This window comes from Lytechinus pictus, chromosome 14 (assembly GCF_037042905.1).
Source record: "Lytechinus pictus isolate F3 Inbred chromosome 14, Lp3.0, whole genome shotgun sequence".
Taxonomy (NCBI): Eukaryota; Metazoa; Echinodermata; class Echinoidea; order Temnopleuroida; family Toxopneustidae; genus Lytechinus; species Lytechinus pictus.
The window spans coordinates 17,674,585-17,688,890 of record NC_087258.1 but is presented as its reverse complement, the minus strand read 5'-3'; the positions used below and the strand labels follow the sequence as shown (position 1 = coordinate 17,688,890).

Sequence of the window (14,306 nt, the reverse complement as noted above, 5' to 3'; positions counted from 1 at the left end):
AAAGTTAAGAGTGACTTTAAGAATGACTGGTGATCCTTTCATGCGGTAAAATGATATTCACCATTAAATGTTCATTGGTGATTATTTAGCGTGTAAGAAAGGTTCACCTGTCATTCTTAGAGTTGCTCTTAATTTACAAACAGCTTTACAAAATGGCCACCTGGACTTCCCAGTATCTTTATACTGGATTGATCAAGGTCCTTCTACCAGAGCTCTTAAGCATTTTAAAGGCTCTGGATCTGATTACCAGCTGAGAAGCACCTCAAATGCATAGCGCCCCTGGAAGGCTCTTTGGAGGAGCATTTTTCAAAAAGAGAGGAAAACAGAGGATTTGTCCAGGAAGCATATTGCCATTCTGGACTTTCTGGTATTATTATAATGGTTTGATCAAGACCCTTCTACTAGAGCTCTTAGGCATTTTAACCCTCAATCTCCCGGGGTATTTTGATTCTTGTCATTCCCGGGGGGGGGGGGGCCATTATGGCCCCCCTTTAAGATCTCAGCCGTGGATTGCGCGATCACAACAAAAATTTGCATGATGGTAGAGAATGACGTAATCTACGCAGTTGCATTGGTAAATTTCACTGAATTCATATATTTTTATTTTATATGAATTAATTATGCTAATTAATCATGAAATCATACTTTTTGCTCTGATTCACTAAATAAAGCTCCTAGAATGCTATTTTTTGGTGAAAATATTTTTTATAGCATTCCTAACAATTGTGAATGAAAAAAATGTTGGTACCAAGACCGATTTCTTATGTATTTTATTGTTTTTGAATTTTCTTATGTATTTCTTTGTTTTTTTACTTTTTGTTTTTTATTGTTTTTTCGATGGAAATCGTTCCAGACTTAATTCTGATCATAAAAAAGGCAAAATTAATTAAGTTTAATCATTAAAAGTAGAAATAATGATACATTTATGAATTTTGGCCAAATACACAATTTGCATTGGATTTGTACATGAAATCACGTTTATGAGCAATTTTGGGTCTGACATGCACTTACATAATGTTGCGTAATGTCGTAACCGCGTACCCGGGCGTCACAAATTTGGTCTCAAAATTTGCGCAGTGAGCGGCGAGGTCAAAAAATTATGCGCAGCAGATATATCGCGAAAATTGTCGAGGGGGGCCATAATGGCCCCCCCCCCTGGAGAATTAGGGTTAAAGAATCTGGATTTGATTACCAGCTGAAAAGCTTCTTGAAATGACAGTGCCCCCGGAAGACAACACTTTGGAGGAGCAGTTTTTTAAAAGAGAGGAAAACAGAGGATTTGTTCAGGAAGCATACAACCATTCTGGACTTTCTGATATTATTATAATGGTTTGATCTAGATCCTTCTTTTAGAGCTCTTAGGCATTTTTAACAATCTGGATTTGATTACCAGCTGAAAAGCTTCTCGAAATGACAGTGCCCCCGAAAGAAAACTCTTTGGAGGAGCACTTTTTGAACAGAGAGAAAACCAGAGGAATTGTTCCAGAAGCATGAAGCCTGACTACAAAGACCACGATGTAAGGTCTTTACGACAGGTGGTCTTTCTTGACAGGTGCTTGCGTAAAGTGGGTTTCTTGGGCTTTGCAGGAATGACTGGAAGATTATCACCGAGTATGAATAGCAGATCATCTTTCTACACAGGTGATTGCTACCACTAGATTTGTTGAGCCATGTGGGATTGTCTGGAAGATTTTCACCGAGCCTGCATGGCAGATGGCCTTCCTACAGAAATGATTGCTAGACTAGGTTTGTTCAGCCATGTGGGATTGTCTGGAAGATTTTCACTGGGTCGGAATAGCCGTGTCCTCTTTGAGTTTCTTGAGAGGTGGGGTGTCGCCACTACCATCCACCATCTCCCCCATTTTGTTGTCGTTGAGGTCACCGTTAGGACCACCACTGATGTCACCATCCATGTCTGGTATCTTTCCGACCTTCAGCATCCGGAGTTCCTCGGGACCAAAGGGGTGAATCAGAATGTCTCTGGGGGTTTTCTTCATGTAGGTGAGATCAGGTCGGGTCATATAGACGTCCATGTCTGAGCCAAACTGAGACGATAGAGGATAAAGACATGGATAGAGATTATCATAAGAGTTTCTGTTATAACCTACTGGATAATGGCAGTTGATAGATCAAGATCAAATTTCCTGCCCTCCCATTGGTCAGCTTGAATGACCAATCATGTTCACCACCCTGCTCAAGTCATCCTTTAAATATCCTTAAAGCATTCTTGTTTATCCTCATCCTGATGATGACCAGGGGCCTGTTGCAGAAAGAGTTGCGTATAAACGCAAGCCAAAAAATCAATCGCAAGTCCCAAATGGGCGCTGTTGATTGGTTGAAAATCAAGTTGATTTTTAGGGTTGCGATTGATTGCAACTCTTTCTGCGACGGGCCCCAGAGTATACTACTTGAACTGTTGATCAACAGTTCTTTTCACAGCTAAAAAATCAAACAAGAAAATATAACTTGACAGTCCTTTTCAGGACTATATATGTGTAATCTGTAATCTTGCCTAGAAAGAGCAAAATTGCCATGAATTCTAACAATTCGGTATTAAAAACCAGCTAATGAATCTCGGGATATTTTATCCTACATTCTGGTCACATTTTGAAGTACATGTATTTCAAACTTCCTCTGAAAGTTTCTCATTTCTTCCTCAAGGGATTTATCAGTGATGGCTGTAACTCAATCCTACCTCATACATGATCTGCCTGCATGCTCCGCAAGGTGTTGAATATAGCTGCTCAACATCTCTAAAAAAATGACAATTAAAGATACCAACAATAAATTATGAATCCTGAATTTCAAACAAAATCATGAAAGTGGGATAGCTAAAAACAAAACAAAAGTTTACTCGTACGGTAGCTTCAACACAAACTCTGCAAAAATGTCAAAATTTATAGTGAAGATTTACCTCTTCTCAGTCAACTACCTGGCCTGAGTCCGAAGTCCAGTTTATCTTACATGTTAGACATGGTCTAAATCTAGTCTGCAGGCACAGACCCCTCCAGGCAAAGACGAGCACATACAAAACTTGCTGGGCATGAGTAGGCTGCAATTCAGACCTTTAATGGTCTAAATCCATGCTTAAATCATAGGAAACCGAAAAAGTCAAAATTTTGTTTATACTATTTTTTTACGATGTTTAATTTTTTTTTAACTCATACTGTAATGGCAAAGAAAACCTTTTTTAAGTACTTATTCCTGCACAGTACTCAAAGGCTTACATGCTATATACTGACAAATTTAACTGCTATTGGTAGAGACAAATACCTCAATTGGCTGTCCACAGTCAAACTACAACTTTGAACTACAGTCTGAATTAAACTTGAGTTCAGAATTCACCTTAGTCCAAATAATAAGAAGTATACTACTACTACTACTACTACTACTAAGTACTACTACTACTACTACTACTACTACTACTACTACTAAGTACTACTACTACTACTAAGTACTACTACTACTACTACTACTACTACTACTACTACTACTACTACTACTACTACTACTACTACTACTACTACTACTACTACTACTACTACTACTACTACTACTACTACTACTACTACTACTACTACTACTACTACTACTACTACTACTACTACTACTACTACTACTACTACTACTACTACTACTACTACTACTACTACTACTACTACTACTACTACTACTACTACTACTACTACTACTACTACTACTACTACTACTACTACTACTACTACTACTACTACTACTACTACTACTACTACTACTACTACTACTACTACTACTACTACTACTACTACTACTACTACTTCTACTACTATGTACTACTACTACTACTACTACTACTACTACTACTACTACTACTACTACTACTACTACTACTACTACTACTACTACTACTGCTACTTCTGCTAGTACTTCTGCTAGGTTTGAATCCTGGCCGTGGTGTGTTATCCTTCAGCAAGAAATTTATCATAACTGTACTGCACTCAACCCAGCTGAGGTATATGGGTACCGGAAGGAACAAATTCCTCAAAAAGCTGTGTGCATCTGAATCGGTAGCCTAGCTTAACCGGGTAATAATAATAGCACGGCCCACTGGGAGAACAGTTTTCGGAACTGAAGTGGCTAACCTGGGTAAATATACCGTTATTATTATTAAAGTAGAAGTAGTAGTAGTAGTAGTACTACTACTACTACTACTATAACTATTACTACCACCAATACCACTACTACCACTACTACTACTACTAATGATAATAATAATAAGCATATATAGCACTTAATATAATGCTTTTAAGTGATACATTCTATTACCCCAGTTTTAACCTGTTTACCCTGTTTGAGCATTCAAGGAATTCCTTCCTACTGGGTACCCATTTACTACACCTGGGTGGAGAGTGGCAAATGGAAATAAATGCTTGGCAAAGGACACAAGTTCCATGGTTGGATTCAAAGTTGGTAACTGGATGAATTGGCATTAGACCAATTGAAATTAAACTGGTCAGAGGACTTGGAACCCGTAATCATCACCTCATCCTGAAAGCTTCTTTTAACTTACGTTGAGATGGCTAAAGCCTTGAAGTGTCTGTAGCCTTCCGACACCGCCTTGAAGATTGCGCATCGCTCAGCACAGATTCCAAGAGTATACGAGGCATTCTCTACATTGCATCCTAGTTTAAACCAAACAAAAAAAACAAAAGGAAGAGGAGAATGCTGTTGATATCTTGAAAGTACAAGAAAATCTACGTATGCATACATGTAGGTTGATAAGGTTCCATATTTGCTATGGTGACAATTGTTCTGATGGAAAATCTGCACGTTAAGCCAAACATAAAGCCAAACCTCAAAACTGAATAATTCCTAATCGTTATCTTTACATTATTCTGAACCAAAAACGCTATCACAATCCTTAAACTCTAACCCTATTCCCTCCGAGATATTAAAACCGAAGCAAATGTTGCAGGAGCAAATGTCATGTCACCTATAAATAAAGAATTTGCAAAGAGAAAGGAAAACTTGGAAAGGAGTATCAATAAATGCAAGTTGCCTTTAAAGTTATAGTCATACTGTACGTGCTCAAGGCGCTTACATGTATCAGTGGTGGATCGAGGATTTTAAAGAGAGGGGGTGCAAATGGTGAAGAAACAATGTATAAATTATAGACCTAGGTATCTAGCTCTTTTCTAGCTAGTCAAAGTACATACCAGGTACTATAAAAAATAATAATAGTTGGTACAGTGTAATTTAAAAGCTAAACTGGGTTCCAAAATAAACTGATCAAACTTTACAAGGGCACTGCATCAATTTCACTACGTCAAAATGAACAATATTTTCACACATGCTAGCTTCAATGATCTTTACTAAGCACATGTGAATAATGTAGAGATTGGTTGAATCAGAGAGGCTATAGCCCCTATATGCTTTTCGCACTGCACTTTTTTCCTTAACCCCGGGAAATTGGTGGGGCTCGGGGGGGGGGGGGGTCTTAGCCCCACCAATTTTCTGGGGTTAAGCTTAGCCCACTTCGTTTTTTAACACTACGTTTAAGCAAAGTGGGCTAGCACGGTACTATCTGGCCCTGCAAAAAAGCAGGGTTCGCCGGCTTATATGCTTTTCACACTGCATTTCCTTAAAGGGGAATGCAGCTTTGGCCATAAATTGTTGTGCTGGGAAGGAGAAAAATAAATCAAACAGAATGGTGAAAGTTTGAAAGAAATCAGACAAGCAATAAGAAAGTTATAGCTGCTTTAAAATTGAGATCACTAATACTATGTAGATTTCAAATTGGCAACTGAGTAAGTAAATTATGACAAGGGGCAAGGACAACTTTCCCATAGGCCATGTACTTTATTATCAGGGATTTGTGGTTTTCTCCCAAGTACCCATTCCCCTGGGGCAGTAATCTAAATATAACCCAGGTAGTATATTGTTTTATGTCCTCATGAAAGAAAAATATAATTTGAAATAAAACTTTTGGGAAAAATGACATTTTGGCCATAATATGTATTGGAGTACATGGAAGAGTAGTCCTTGCCTAATATCACTATGACATCCCATATGCGGCCAATTTGAAGTCTCCATGGGTATAGTGATTACCAATATTTACAACTTTTAAAAATTCATAACTTTCTTGTTGTTTGTCCAATATTGTTCAAACCTTCACCTATCAACTTGTCTGATTTTTCTTTTCCTTATAAAAACAAGTTTTTATTTGGGTTGGAATCCCCTTTAACCCCATACTATCCTTAACCCCGGACTATCCTTAACCCCATACTATCTTTTTTTAGATTCACAGTCTTTCTTAACCCCATACTATTTGCTTAGCCGGGGTTAACGCCTTAACCCTGGACAATGACACAGCTCCTAAATATTGATGATTTTACCATACAGAGCGCGATTAATGTGCAATTTCGACTTCTGTGATTGGCTAATCAGTCAGTCTGCAAGCCCCTGTGTTAATGAGCAAGATTTATCCAAGTCCTCTCGTGGCTGAATTCATGTCCCTGCAAAATCTTGTGAATTGTGAGACTTTCTTTCTCAAAGAATTTAACCACTTTCTCCTTGATATCGATTATTTTTGTACCATGGGAAAGAGTAAATGTTACTCTTTTATATTGGTTATTTCTTTTGAATAAAATGTTTTGATAAATTAGTGAATTTTTTACCTGAAAAGATGCATCAAACAAAATTTTCTTCCTCTGTTTTCACTTGCAAATTGTGCAACATTTTGTCTTTTAGGCACAAACATTATTTATATAATCAGAAAGCTCAAACTCTATACTTTCTTACAATGTCACTCTTGATATGTGGCATCTTTTAGATGGGTCAGCAGCCAGCTTTTTCCATCAAGATGCAAGACGAGATTTCTGAGTAACATAAAATCCAGAGTTCTGATTGGCTGAATAATGTTTTCAAAACAACAGGGGCGGGTAATTTGAAGAGATAACCACATGCTGAGTGTGACCTTGCAGTGGCCCAGTGTGGGGAACATTGGAATTTGCGTGGGTGTGTGGTCTCTATGACCAATCAGAGTGCAGTATTCTTGTTTTTGAGCTGCTAAATGTACTTGGCCTATGAAAAGCTGGCTGCTGACCCATCTAAAATACATCTTCTTATACAAATTATATCATATTAAAGCTTAGATCTTCAGCTTTATCATAATATAAAAAAATTTTGTACTTGAACAGAAATTAGGTGTGAAAACAACTTTTGTTGCATGAAAAAAATGATTTTGTTTCATGTTTTAGATCAAAAGTTTCCCCTATATTACAAAATCCTTTTAAAAATCCAAACACATGACCTAAAAATAATGATTTTTCTTCTTTACAAAGATACCAAAAACGTGAAATTTTTTGGTCAATATTCAGAGCAGCAATGGCCGAATAAAGAGGTGTTTTGGTCCGCACCAAGCTCATTAACAATGCAAAAACCCTCTAGTCATGAATATCACTTGGATAAAAGCTACTTTTTCAGGGCTTGCCGACTGACTGTAATGCTTAGCCCCACTTTTCCATAGCCCTGTTTCGTTTCACACTGCATCTCTCAGCACCGCAATTGTGGTGCTAGCACCACAATAAGCCGGCTAACCCTGCTTTTTTGCAGGGCCAGATAGTACTGTACTATTTACCGTGCTAGCCCACGTTGCTAAAACGTAGTGTGAAACGAAGTGGGTTAAGGGAAAAAAGTGCAGTGTGGAAAGCATATCATTGTGGTGCTAGCACCACAATTACATTGCTAGGAGATGCAGTGTGAAACGAAACAGGACTAAGGAAAAGTGGGGCTAAGCATTAGCCAATCACAGAAGTTGAAATTGCATGTTAATCGCGCTTTGTAAGGTAAGATCATCAATATTCATGAGCTGTGTGATAGTCTGGGGTTAAGGCGTTAACCCCAGCTAAGCAAATAGTTTGGGGTTAAGAAAGACAGTGTGAATAAATAAAAAGATAGTATGGGGTTAAGGATAGTCCGGGGTTAAGGGTAGTATGGGGTTTAAGGAAATGCAGTGTGAAAAGAGTCTCACATCAGTTGGTTTCAAAATCCAAGGTCACTTATATGCTTTTCACATTGCATTGAATTTCGACTTCTGTGATTGGCTATTACTTAGCCCCACTTTTCCTTAGCCCGGTTTCGTTTCACACTGACTATCCCACAGCTCATGAATATTGATTATTTTACCATACAGACCGTGATTAACGTGCAATTTAGACTTCTGTGATTGGCTATTGCTTATCCCCAATTTTCCTTAGCCCAGTTTCGTTTCACACTGTATCTCTTAGCACCGCAATTGTGGTGCTAGCACAATAAGCCGGCTAACCCTGCTTTTTTGCAGGGCCAGATAGTACCGTACTATTTACTGTGCTAGCCCACTTTGCTAAAACGTAGTGTGAAAACGAAGTGGGCTAAGCTTAACCCCGGGAAATTGGTGGGGCTAAGGCCCCCTTAGCCCCAACAATTTCCCGGGGTTAAGGAAAAAAAGTACAGTGTGAAAAACATGAGATGGGATTAAACAAACTTCCCAGTCTATTACACATGTCCTTCACAAACATGTTTTTAGTGATTGGATTAATCACAAAGAAGCTACAGGAAATTAACATCAAATTTCTAAATGACTGGAAGTGACTGGAACAATCACATAGCCTCATGCACCCCCCCCCCCCAATGTCTAAGCGGGGGATAATCTGAACACGGTGTGTGTCTGTAGGCGGTGCTGCACCAGCCCGAGTTTGCTCAATCTTGAGATTTTAGCCCGAAATGCCCTCTTCGCTATTAATCTCGAGATGCAAGAAACCCTGTCGCCACCATCGCAAGAAGAGCGATTCCTGCTCGAGCGAGGCATCGATGCATTATGGTCTGACGGCGTGAATAAATAATACCAAGTGCGTCTGCATCAGCGAATCAGCGGGATAATTCGTAAAATAGCGTGCCATTTTGCAAATAATCACAAGTTGACTTGGGATTGCAATCTTGAGATTAATCCAGCGAAATAGCGCGATAATTGAGTCTCCATTACAAATAATCTCAGAAATAGCGCGCTAATTTGAAAACTAATTTGAAACACTGTTTTCAGATTATCCCCCACTTACCAGAACATCACAGGGATCTGTGTGATTGTTTCAGATTTTGATTTTAACTTCAGCTTCCTCTAGCTTCTCTAGGGCCGTCTGCACCAGCCCGAGTTTTCAAATTAGCGATCTATTTCTGATCTGGCAAATTATCCCAATTTGAACAATCTCGAGATTATTTGTAATGGAGACGCAATTATCGCGCTAGTTCGTAGGATTAATGTTGAGATTGCAATCCCAAGTCAACTTGGGATTATTCGCAAATAGCGTGCTATTTTACGAAGTATCCCGCTAATTCGCAGGTGCAGACGCACTCGCGATTATTCATTCACGGCGTCAGACCATAATGCATCGATGCCTCGCTTGAGCAGGAATCCCTCTTCTTGAGATGGTGGAGATGAGGTCTCTTGAATCTCGAGGTTAATTGCGAAGAGGGCCGATCGGGCTAAAATCTCGAGATTGAGCAAACCGGGCTGGTGCAGCTACGCCTTTGTGATTAATATGCCTGTGAACAATGTGTGATTAACTGGGAATTTGTTTAATTCCATCTAATTTTTTTTTGCTAATTTGTGACTTAGGATTCTGAAACCAATTGATGTAAGGGGCTACAGCCTCTCTGTGATTTGAACCAATCTCAGACATGTGCCTAGTAAAAGTTATTGGAACTGGTTGTTGTCAAAATATTATTTTGACTGGGTGGAATTTTTGCAGTGCCCTTGATCCGTTTATTTTGGAACCCAGTTTGATCCGTTTATTTTGGAACCCAGTTTATTATTATAACATACTGTGTAAAGGTATGCAATCTATTATTCTAACATGTAATTGTAAACTGAAACTGAAACCAGAAGAAAAATATGTCCTCTATGTAATTCCGGTATAGAGGATGAACTTCTTTTCCTTGTCACCTGCTCATGTTTAAATTATCCCAGGCTGGAATTATACTCTGCACTGCAGGCTCTCACTCCATCCACACGCAATAACTATCCCCCTATTTTTTAAATTCAATGTTTTTTTTATTTGATATGTGCTGAGTATAATTCATATATATAACCCAAAAAAATCCTGCAAAAAAACTTTCAAAAGAAAAAGAAAAAAATTTAACATTGTTTACCTAAAAGCAATAGGTCCTCGGAGAGGACCTTAAGTCGTCGGTCGTCTGGTTGCTTGCTTACAAGCGTTCATGCTTTCTTAGCAATCAGGTAAAAAATCACTACCAATATACATGTACATGTTAAAAGATTTGAAAGTTTTTCTTCTTTGTCTGTTTATTTCACCTAAGTGTTTAATGGTTCACAACATGTTTTGTAACTATTATCTGTAAGGGACCCACAATATGAATGATCAAATGTGTGGATTTTGATCAATAAATTTTGAAACTTGAAACTTTGTATTGCCAAAGGGGGGGGGGGTAAAAACACAATTGGCTATAAAACTACATGTAAATGCCCCATTTCCCCCTAATGCCTCTAGAGGGTCTTTCTGTTCTTGAAATGACTTTCCATAATCCATGACAAAATAGTATGTTAGGGGGGGGGCAGTATTATTGTAACTTCTTGTCATGATGAACCAATGGATAAACAAAGGAAAGAATGGAAATAAATGATAAACATTTATACTATCAAACTTCAAAAAGCAATCACCAGTATAGACAGACATGTACCACTTTTCTGCCATTAACACTAAAAAAAGTTTGGTTAGAACCTAGATACATAAACACCACCTAATTTCCTTGTTCACCAGGCGCGGATACAGAGTTGAAATTTTACGGGGTGCTACAGGATCCAGGATTTTTAAAAAGGGGTGGCACATTTTACCCTTTGACAAGCAAAAAAAAAGGGTGTCATCTAAATTTAAGGTCATTAATTCGTCTGCCAAAAAATTAACAAGCAAAAAAAAAAAAAAAAATGATTTTCACCTATATTTAAGGTCAATTCGTTTCTCTTTTTTAAAATCGTACGGGGGGGCTAATGCCCCTTCAGCCCCCCCCCCTCCCCCCTGGATCCACGCCTGTTCACCTTGGATGATCTTTTACAGACAGGTGTGATATCTATAAAGTACATGTACATCTATTAATAAAGTAAAAACATTAAAACAAATAATTTCATGCATGTAAACAAATACAGATGACACTAAGTAAGTCAAATCTCTTTAGACAACAGAAATATGACCCAGAAGTTGTTAGAAACACATATTTTGCCCATTCTGGTCTGAGATAATGCTTTGAGTCAGACGATTATAGGACTTATGGCATGTCTACTTAATCATGCAGAGTCCTCTGTATTTGATAAACAAATAATGACACGACATATGCTCCTGCGACATTTGCTCAGGTCTTTAATTTCTCAGAGGTTATAGGGATTGAGTTAGGATTGTAATTTACAGGTTTTTGACTCAGAATAATGTAAAGATAAGGATTAGGGTTTATTTCGTTTTGGAGTTTAGCTTTTAGGTTTGGCTTAATGTTCATATTTTCCATCAGAGCAATTGTCGCCGGAGCAAATGTCATGGAACCCGTAGAAGTGTGGAACATTATTTAGGGACTGACCTTGAATAATCTTTCCATCGTCTGTTAAGAGAGCAGCTCCGACTCGGAAGTTACTGTAAGGACAGAAGGCATTGTTCTTGGCCTCATTGCTCTTTTTGATCAGTTCTTGGATAATTTCTAAAAATAACAAAATTACACAAAATTGAATGTCAGCAATTCAAAATTTGAAGCATCAGGCATCGTCTAATCTGCTTTCATATGACACACACTGTAACTACAGGTTGTCAGAGCCAACCTAAAAACTGTAGATTCTACATGTACATCATGTTCAGCCTAGACCAAAAGCTTCGGTCTCTGTTATGTTGGTTGTTCCGCTGAACTCCGTCGGCTCCACTCACCAAATACAGAGACCGAAGTTGTAGCTCGATCTGTACAGGGACTCAATGGCAATATGTTTATGTATTATTATTAAGTTCAGATCAACCAGGGAAGTGGGAGTTGCGCGACAGCCGAAGTAAGACTAAGTCACTGTTTTCCCCCCTTTTAAGTTTCTTTTTTCCCGTTTTGGTGCATTTCAGACCAAAACGGAATAATAATCTTTATTTCGGTACAGTTCTTTTTATATATTTTTATGAAATAAAGACAAAAATCAATGAGCCCCGTTAGGGGATTTTGCATGGTTAACCCCCTAATGGTGGCTGCACGATAGCGAGCCGTCTGTGTACGAGGAGAAATAAAATAAAATTGTTAAAAAACTCCTCGAAACAGACGGCTGCCAGCTGTCTAAGCCTGGCCTGACATAGACCAAAAGCTTCGGTCTCTGTTAATTTTGGTTGTTCAGCTGAACTCCGTTGGCTTCACTCACCAAATACAGAGACCGAAGTTCTAGCGCGATCTGTACAGGGGACTCAATGGCCATATGTTTATGTACTTAAGATCGGATAAAACGGGGAAGTGAATTTGCGCGACAGCCGAGGTAAGTCACTGTTTTTGTTCCTTTTAACTTGATTTTTCTCGGTTTTTTGGCAATTGATGCCAAGAGGGAATATTAATTTGCATTTTGGTCGCGTGAATTTTCAAAATTTTTACTCATTAAAGACAAAAATTGAAGAGCCCCGACGGGGGGATTTTGCATTGCAAGTCCCCTAATGGTGGCTGCACGCTAGCGAGCCGTCTGTGTATGAGGAGAAATTAAAAAAAAAAAAAAATGTTAAAAAACTCCTCGAAACAGACGGCTGCCAGCTGTCTAGGCCTGACTTTGAGAGCAAAATTTGTTTGATAATTGCAAGGTTTCTCAGCTCACCTTCATGTTGGCTGATGATTTTTACTTAGCTCTACTCCAGGCTGTTTTGGCATTTGCTTTAAAATTGTAGTCTAAATATTTTTTTTCAGCTATGAAGTTAGTGATTGTGTAGGAGCTAGGAGGACTGAAAAAATCATAAAATGTAAAAAGAAAAAACAATTCCTCCGAAAACTTGGGTACATCTAGTATTACATTACAAAACTGACAATGGCCATGCTGACAAGTGATGATCATCATCATGATGATGATTTTTATTTGACCGACATGACTGAGGATAACACAGGGAGCTCCCGCCCGCAGCTGCGCTGGCGCTGGCGGGAGCTCCCTGGGTTAGAGTTAGACTGAGGAGTGATACTGATGCTGATATTACTGTCTGTCTGATGACGATCTCGAACCTCATTAGACTAGAGTCTAATTATCATTGGCACGTTTACCAATTAATAGTAATACTAGAATTTATCTCACCTGGTAAATGGTCCATTCTTGGCAGTAGTTTGTTAATCTCTGGCTCTGTTCCGAATAACTTGACTACGACTACGTCAGCAAGATTGCAATGTTTACGTTCTTGTTACACACGTTTAACAGCTACTACGTGGAAAACGAATTATGAATGGAGCGAAACATACAGCTCGAGCGCGCGTATAATTGTCTGGAGGTGTGTCATTACTGACCAATCAAATCGATCGACACAAAGAGATAAAAACGTTATAGAATTAGTATGCACGCACAGACGCAAAGTTTGAGAAAGATTCGAAGCCTTGAATATAAAAATGTCGACAAGATGCCAACCCATTTCTTGAGCAGCTGGATGGATAAGGGCTTTAGTTTAGGGGACGACCGCCCCTTCCCCAACGCCGTCCCGATTTTATAAGTAACAACACCTTATCAAAATTATGCATAGGAGCTGGAAGCAGGAGGGGGGCGGGGCAAAGGGGCTGGGGCACTTATTGCATCCCAATAAAATTTTGTGGTATAACGAATTTTGGCCCACTTTTCAATTTGCCTCCTCAAAGCTGAACATTAATTTATTAAAGAAAAAACAAACAATGAAGGCAATTTTCTTGTCTAAAATTCATAACTGAGAAATGAAAAATTTCACCTCTGAAGGGGCAAATTAATTATACTGATAACAAAATTTTTTGAATGGTAGCCTCGTGTCCGTCGACGAGTATACCCAATGCCCCGTGAAACATATCACTTGCATTTTTTTCTAAGTTTTCTCGCAATATAAAAATATTTTTCACTGCTCGCGTACTTAAAATTTTCATATGTTATGATTATAGTCTCAAGAAATTCCAAAACATTCCCAAGAAATTTGTTGCTACGATAAGTGCTCCATAAACGAGACACAAAGTCCCTCCCCATATTGGCGGTCCAAAAACAGGAAGGAGCCGGGAGAAAAGGGGGGAGAAAGGTAACAGTCTGCAGGGGAGGGAAATAGGAAAATCGGAAGACTGTCAGGTCA

The 14,306-nt window shown here is 38.7% G+C and overlaps 1 protein-coding gene across 1 annotated transcript; it reads right to left on the bottom strand.

The window, feature by feature from the left end:
• Window positions 1-468: 468 nt before the first annotated feature.
• LOC129276170 (cytidine deaminase-like) lies at window positions 469-13,453 on the bottom strand. Its single transcript, XM_054912596.2, has 5 exons — window positions 13,307-13,453; window positions 11,599-11,715; window positions 4,550-4,661; window positions 2,696-2,753; window positions 469-2,045 (listed from the first exon to the last, which is right to left on the bottom strand). The coding sequence occupies exons 1-5, from the start codon at window positions 13,320-13,322 to the stop codon at window positions 1,782-1,784; spliced, it is 567 nt and encodes a 188-aa protein (XP_054768571.2). The 5' UTR covers window positions 13,323-13,453; the 3' UTR covers window positions 469-1,781.
• Window positions 13,454-14,306: the final 853 nt, after the last annotated feature.